Below are 8,371 nucleotides of genomic sequence, written 5' to 3' on the forward strand. Positions count from 1 at the left end.
AGACCAAGGGGGTTTCTTCTTACCATGAAACCAGTAAGAACTCGTGGGAGGAAAGTGATTTAATGCTCCGCCATTCGGGATTTCCTACTCCAGCAGATGAGGTTGTCAAATATGTCGGTCGTACGGGCAACCACCGTCCTCATCCTTCGTTATGGGTCGTTCATCCCTATTCGTCATGCTTTGTCGGCTGGAGCTGCTGACCCGTGGGGCAGGTACGATGTGGTGGTTTGTCACCCCAACTTGGTGATGGCATGTCTACGGTATTGGTCATGATGACGCTGTGTTGGTGGCATTGAGATGATGACTCTCTGCCTCGTCTACACGCGAGGACGGGCAAGTAGAATAATGTCCCCTGCTGCATGGATGGGAAGCACTATTCTCCCTATGGGAGGAGTGGTTAGCTTGTACTGCAGTTTGATCTGAGCATCCGACCTTATCCATTGTGCCCATTGTATGTCAATGCGTCAAGCCTGTCCGTGACCTCCATCTCTCAGTCGGGGAGGAGGCCACGTGTAAGGCGATGCTCATCAGTCGGAGCTCAGTACAAGCCTATTGTCCGACTATCTGTATGCTAGATGACCTTTTGATCATAGTGCACGATACACGCTAACGAGTAGGATTAGCAGTCAGACATTTCCGCTCATTCTCACTGACCCACTATTGTGGCCATGGTCACTGGTTTTCATTCTTGAATATGATATGCAAGGTAAGAATTCAGAGCAATTGCAAAACTTGGACCAATTGGAAAGTTCACAGCATATTGGTATGGCTGATTTCCCCCTCGCCCAAAAAACAAAGCATTTTTTTTAGATTAACAACAAAGCATAGATACCCCTGCATCCTTGTGCACAGCAAATTACCGGCGGAATGATACAATACTTCCAAACAGGGCCCAAACAGAAAAATAAAGCATAATTAGCAACACACAGGCAGCCCAGCGCCCCAGCTCAAAGCTCAGGTCCACGGTCCACCAACAGCTAGGCCCGGGCCACAAATTTCAAAACTCAGCCTAGCAGCAGCGTGGCCACCACAACCCACCCACTCTATAATTTTTTTTATTTTAACCCTTTTTAATCTAATATTTTATAAATAACCCGTACCGATCTAAATTTTCGAAAACTAGCCCTTTTGGTCGCGCCAAGTTACGTGGCGTGACTCCCTGAAGGGTCACGCCACATGCTTTGGCGTGACCAAGCTGCCACGCTGGCACACGCGCGATGCGGCGGATGATGTGGCAAGGCGGAGTCACGCCACATGCTTTGGCGCGACTCAGTCGCGCCATGCGCCGTGGCGCGACTCAGCCGATTTTGACTCGGCCCATCGAGAAACCCTAGTCCAATTCCTCCTTCCCTATCTTGTATCTTGTGTCCAGGAGCCTCACCCGGGGACCCGGCCGACCGCCGACCGCGACCCACCCAGTCGCTCGCCACCTGCGGCCGCCACAGCACTGCAGCAAGCTCCCCTGCCCGCGGCCGGCGTTGCCGCCCGCCCTGCAGCCGCCCCCCACCCGCGGCCCGGCGACCGGCCCCGGCGCCCTGCACCCGCACGCCCCTTGCGGACCGGCCGCCGGGGCCCTGCACGGCCTGCCCCCTACCGCTACCATTGCGGAGCACCAGCCGCCACGGGCCGCCGCCATTGCCACCTCCGCCAGGGCCATTCGTGCCGCCGGATCCAGATCCGCCCCTGGTCCCCTCGATTATAGAGGTGAGTAAGAGGATTCTAGTTATTCCATCTCAAATTTCCAGTGCTCATGCTTTGCTTATACCTACTACTTCCTAATAAATTATCAGAATGTTGGTAGTTGCTACTATAGCTAAACCTTATTTTTCTCAATTTTTCATCTCAATTTTCCAGTGCTCATTTTCCCCTCAATGAGTCTAGCCTACTATGCCTAAACCTATTTTTTCCCAGGGCCATTGCTATGCATTGGAACTTTGAAAGGGCCAGGGATGAGTGAGTGTGAACCTTTGAAACATTCATGAACCATGACCACAACATGCAGCTACATTCATGACCTGGAGATGCATTACGTTGGGCGACACCGTGGCAAAATACAAGAAAAGCGTACGCAGGTGAACTTGTGTTCGTTTTTATTTTTGTCAAGTCATTAATTTGATTTTAGTTGATTATAAAGTTCATTGATATTTTTGTAGGTTTTGAAGCCTCTACGCCCCCTCCTTCACAAGCATATGTGGTGGGACGATAGGTACGCACCGTACCTAAAACGGGCTGGATTCCTCCCGTTGGCGTGGCTAGTCAAGGAGGGCCTTCCCGATATGGACAATGCAGCTTTAACAGCTCTGGTGGACCGGTGGAGGCCTGAGACACACACATTCCACCTTCCCGGCGGTGAGATGTCAATTACACTTCAAGATGTGGCAATGCTATTTGGGCTTCGTATAGATGGTAGAGCCGTAACTGGTAGCATCTGTCCGAATGGATGGAGAGAAAGAGTGGAGCTGTTGTTTGGGGTGCACCCACCCGAACCACCGGAAGACACGAAGGATAAGAGGCCTACGGGAGTGACCTCAACTTGGTTGACACAACATTTTGGTACACCACCTGGTGCGGATGCTAATGGTGGGACGGTTGCTAGGTTCGCTTGGGCATGGCTATGGCAATTGCTCGCCGGGTTTCTATTTTCTGATTCGAGCGGGGACACAATCTCATGGATGTGGCTAGAACTAATTGGTCAAGACTGGGACAACATTGCCACTTTCAGCTAGGGGAACGCAACACTTGGGTGGTTGTACCGTGAGCTGTGTGATGCTTGTAGGCGGAGCAAAGATAGTGCAAATCTTGGTGGTTGTGCTTACCTATTGCAACTGTGGATGTGGGAGCGCCTTCTTGTTGGCCGGCCGGAGCGTTATGCTCATGGAGTAAGTATTTTATTTGTTCATTTACTTTTGCATTGTTGTTGTTAGGTTTTGGTAATCTTCAAAATTAGCTAATGTCATTATTTATTGTTATATCTAAGGTTACGCCATTATACGAGGGAGAGGCTGTGGCTACAGTGGCTGGGTTATGGAACAATATTGGTACCGTGCACGGTAATCCAGGAAGGCGGTACATAGACTACAGCAATACCCTTGATTGCCTAAATGTTGCACATGTAAGTCTATAACCACCTCCTCTACCGAAATTCATGTAATATATAGCCCTCAATTTGTTGTAATCATATTGAACATGTCGTATTAGGTTGAATGGCAACCATACAATCGCATGGAGGTGGAAAACATGAATCTTAGTCTGCAATACATGAGGGATAATGAATACTGGCGCTCAGTTTGCCCTCTTATTTGCTATTACATTGTTGAATACCACCTTCCAAATCGAGTGATGCGCTAATTTGGAATACTTCAGTCTTGTCCGCCTGAGTATATTAATACTAGCCATGAGTTGCACAGGTATGGTTATTTATTTTCTGCAATCTCATTCTATGGAAAATATTTGCATGTTTTGTAAGTACATTAATTCTTGCATACATTATATGTAGAACTGATCGACGGAAGCAGTGGGGTGCCAAAAACCGGGAGGAGAAGCACCTTGCATATGTGAATGCTTGGAATGGTCGAGGCAACAACATTGTTTATAGTGGCCCTGTTCACCATGAGGCCCAGTTCAATATATATTTGGACTGGTTGAAGCAAAACACACGGCTAAAGCTCAAGGCTGCATTGGACGCTACCCAGATCGAGGATCTACCTTTGGACCCCGAAGATGTCTTTGCCGAATATGATGCTCACACGAGAATGGGTACGCAGCCCGAGCGAGGACCCTTTGAAGACTACATTGTAAGTTGTAGTGCACAACACCTGAAAATATTGCAACGTCCTACATCTTTATGACCTAACTTGTTAAGTAGTTTGTAGAATTTTTATGGAATAATAACTTGTGCGACCTATGCATTTGCAGGGGCAGCAACTTAGTCGTTTTGATAACGAGGCGGGACAAGCATTGAGGGTGCCAATAGGATCTCCGGATGAGGCCACCATGCTGAGGGGATTCTTACAGGTAGAATATGTACAATTCCCTCTAATATGTCTAATGAATTTAGTTTTCAGTTCTCAATGATTAGTGTCTAACGAATTCTGTGCTGAAATGCAATGTATAGAAGAATATATTCCTCTAATATGGCATAATAACTTTTTGGGCTGTAAATATATTCCTGGAAATCACATAATGGCCATCCATCCTGTATAGAAGAATAAGTAGTGAAGTGAAAGGATGCACCAATAGTACGACATGGTAATGACGAGGCAAGTGAACAAGTCTTACATGCGTTGTTAATTTGCAACAGAAGAAGGGTGTGAACTTCACCGGTAGTTCGAGGTTAGGTCTTTGAAGCTTGCAAGGGACTCCACAATGGCACAATGGCCGGCTCGTAACACGGATACTTGCAGCCTCTGCCTTCTCTTCTGCCGTCATTAAAGGAGGATTCGGTGGAGGAGGGACCCATCGCTTGAACTTATGGTACGGCATAGTTTCATCTTCATACGCAAATAGACAGATTCTGGGGTCAAACTTGTCAGGGCCGTCAATCCATTGGAAGAAAAAGCAAGGGCTTGAACTTTCATAAATATGAGGTGTTATCCACTTAAAACTTAAATTCTTAGAGCACATGTAGAAAGCTCTAGCAGCTGTTTTCGGGTGCCTTGACTGCTTCACCTCAGCTGGAATTCCACATTCACAATTTGGGATTGGAATTGGGGGAGGCACGGGCCCATCCTCTTTAGCCTCCCCACGGTACCAAATTTTACGTTTGCGTGACTGCAACATCCTGCATACACCATTATTAGTATGCACCCATTAGATGAAAATATAGGAATAGCATGCAATGAACAATAAAATAATATGGTACGACTCAAATCACAACATCAATTTTTTTATGGAGATTTCCTTACCAATGACATGTTATTTCTACACTCTTTTTCTCTTGTTTTTGGGCAAATTTTTCGGGCCCTGCTTGTGCTTTTCCATTCGGTGACCCTCTTTATGGCAAATGCTACATCGAACCTTCGAACTATCTTGGTTAAAGTCACCATAACCATAAATATCATCACCGTAACCACTAATTTGATCCATCTCATTACGGAGCCATTTTTTCTTCCTCCTTCCAACCTTATCTTTCAGCTTGCTACGATCTGGAATATACTCAGGGCCATTGTACTCGGGCCAATGTGAGGGATCAAGAATCGGTTCAAACCTAGATTCCCATGTCTTCAATACAATACTCTTAGAATATAATGGTGACATGTATGCCGATGAAAGGTGGGACATGCCTCTAACGCGGCATGCAGCAATCATATGGGAGCATGGTACGTGCAACAACTGCGGAACACAACATGTGCAAGTGGCGCTCGTGAGGTCCACTTTGTAGATGCGGCCACCGGTCATCTCTCCTCCAACGGTCAATGCGATTACTGTCCTAACTGAATACACATACATGGTCGGATCAAACAACTCAGCTGACATGCCTGCTGCTGCCTTGCCTGCTTTGGTTAGCAGCTTCATGGCACCTTTTCCCTATAGATCTTGGTTTGGCCTAGAAGCTATTTGCTGGTTTGCTTTCTCCCATCTATGCACAAAGTATGAATTCACCTTGTAGAACGTGTACTCCACAATGGCTGAAACGGGCATAGCACATACCCCTTTAAGAACTTTGTTCAACACTTCTGATATATTTGTGTTACATATACCATATCTACAACCATCATCAAAGGCAAGAGCCCACTTACTCTTGTTTTCCATTTGGTCCTCTAACCACTCGATTGCTTCTACGTTCATCATACCTTTTAGTTTTGTAAGCCTAATAGCAAATGTCTTCTCCGTCTTTGATGCGCATAACAACTTTAGATGCTTTATAACTTTCTTGCTCTTTTGCCTTTGCCATATATTACCTGCGAAGTGTCTCATACACCACCTATGCACAATTGGATGGTAGCCTTCCATGTGGTCCTCAACTGCATTAAGAATTCCTTGATGCCGGTCCGAGATAATGCACACCTTACGATCCTGTCCAACAACATCTCTATGGATCAAATGCAAGAACCATGACCAGCTGTCGTTGTTTTCACCCTCAACCAAAGAAAATGCTAGCGGGATCAAACGATCCTCACCATCCATGCCTGTTGCAATCAACAATGCCCCGCGGTACTTCCCGGTAAGAAACGTGCTATCCACACTTATAACAGGTTTGCAATGCTTGAATGCCTCTACACATTGTGGGAAGCACCAATATGCACGTTTCATTACAAGCCTCATGGAACCCTTGTGCATCTCTTGCCTGCCTGTGCTATGAATGCACCACTTTGTCCCCGAGTTGAAGTGTGCAATTGCATTTAATATTTTTGGTACCCTTCCATACGCCTCTTTCCAGTCGCCCCACAACATTGCTATAGCATGCTGCTTAGCCCTCCAAGCCTTTCCATATTTTACCCGATAATTTGTAAAACCATGAATAGCTTCAATAATAGCCGCTACAGATACATCAGGGTCCGCATGAACCATTGCGGCAATCCGTCTCCCGATGTAGCGTGCGGTAGATTGAGAGTGCTCTTGAGAAACCTCAGATGTCCCACATGTGTGAGGTTGTTTAACATTAGTGATCCTCCATTTCACCCTATCATCAGCGACAGGACGTGACCAAACCTTCCAAGGACACCCCTGCTGGCACCGAACCGTGTACCTTAATTTAACCGAGGAATGCACCACGTCATACGGTCTATGGTGCCTCACAGAGTAGTCCCTCAAGAAAAATTTAAGTTCTTCAAGGCTATCAAATATCATTCCCTTTTCTATCAACTGCTCCCCACTATCGGGCTCAACAGAAGCAAAACATAGACCTGAATCACAATAGCCCTCCCTCGGAACAGAATGGAAAATAGGGACCGTTGGAACATCCACATGCACAGCCTTCAACTGCCTCAACTCAACTGAAGTAAATTGGGGTATGCGCATGCCAAAAAGGGTCGATCTATCTTCTCTAACTACCTCTTTCAACATTTCATCTGCCATCGGTGTTGGTCCCACGAACAGAGTTGCTTGAGGTGTTGTTTGCCCAAGATGTGCCCCTTGATTTCCTGGAAATAACATATCATTGTCGTCTTCACCATCCTCATTTTCTTCCGAGCTTTAGGAAATGTCATCTTCATCGACCTCCTCATTCTCAAAGCCGCCTTCATCGAAATCATTGTTTACATGACATGTGTCATATCCAACTTCGTCATCACTTTCATCATCATCTGAGTCATGAGAAAGATCATTACCACTATTTTCATCTTCCTCCGAGGCATCGAAATCGTTATCCGGTAATATGGCTTCTTGAGTTAGGTGTTCAATGGGGGTACTCATCACCACCTTGACTGGGCACATCCATACTACGAGTATCCACGTCAACCACTACCTCCGCACAACCAACTTGCGAACCACTTACCAACTTTTATAAAACAACCAATCATTCTCGCAACCAATTGGCATCAACACATAGTGACACCTTCCCTTTCCGGCATCAAACCTACCACGTAGTCTTAACTCCATTCGCACATTTTCTACTTTGAATAAGGAATTCACTCGACCTATTATATCATCAAATGATGGTGCCATATCGAATCTGACTACTTGTTGCCTCATTCTTGCAAACTCTCCATTTTCATTGACCGTCCCACCAGAGAATAAACGAACTAATCGATCCATCTACACATTCAAATACAAGAGACCAATAACACATTCAAATTGATACATGCAGCAATTTTTGCACGGTACAAAAGTGACACCATTGCTCAATTGCACAGCACAACACAACTAATCCTACCCGATTCGTACTAAATTACCTATTTCAACTCAAACTCTATCTAAACCCTGGCCAACTCAAACCCTAAGAAATCATCGAAATGGAGGAAAACCAATCGGTTAGAATGGAGGAGTTACCTTCAAGGATCGATTTCCCTTCGTTTCCTCTTCAAATCGGGTGGAGGATGGAGTGGATCTAGAGGACGAGGGGGAGGGGCGGCGCCATGGAGGTCGGGTCCTGTGCAGGAGTGGAGGAAATAAGAAAGGGGGCATGAGGAAGATGACGGCTGGCGATTGGGCCTATATTCGGTTGAGTCGCGCCACGGCGCATGGCGCAACTCAGTCGCGCCAAAATATGTGGCGCGACTCCGCCTTGCCACGTCATCCGCCGCATCGCGCGTGTGCCAGCGTGGCAGTTTGATCACGCCAAAGCATGTAGCGTGACTCTTCAGGAAGTCACGCCACGTAATTTTGCGCGACCAAAAGGACTAGTTTTCAAAAATTTAGATTGGTACGAGTTATTTATAAAATATTAGATTAAAAAGAATTAAAATAAAAAATCCCCACTCTACCTCATCCC

General features: G+C 46.3%; 1 protein-coding gene across 1 annotated transcript; it reads right to left on the minus strand.

Annotated features, from left to right (window-relative positions):
- Positions 1-5,526: 5,526 nt before the first annotated feature.
- Positions 5,527-6,510, minus strand: LOC120689123. The gene is made up of 2 exons (XM_039971458.1): positions 5,901-6,510; positions 5,527-5,627 (listed from the first exon to the last, which is right to left on the minus strand). Exons 1-2 carry the CDS (start codon positions 6,508-6,510, stop codon positions 5,527-5,529), a joined length of 711 nt encoding a protein of 236 aa, XP_039827392.1.
- Between the last annotated feature and the right edge of the window lie 1,861 nt (positions 6,511-8,371).

This window comes from Panicum virgatum, chromosome 9N (assembly GCF_016808335.1).
Source record: "Panicum virgatum strain AP13 chromosome 9N, P.virgatum_v5, whole genome shotgun sequence".
NCBI classification, from domain to species: Eukaryota; Viridiplantae; Streptophyta; class Magnoliopsida; order Poales; family Poaceae; genus Panicum; species Panicum virgatum.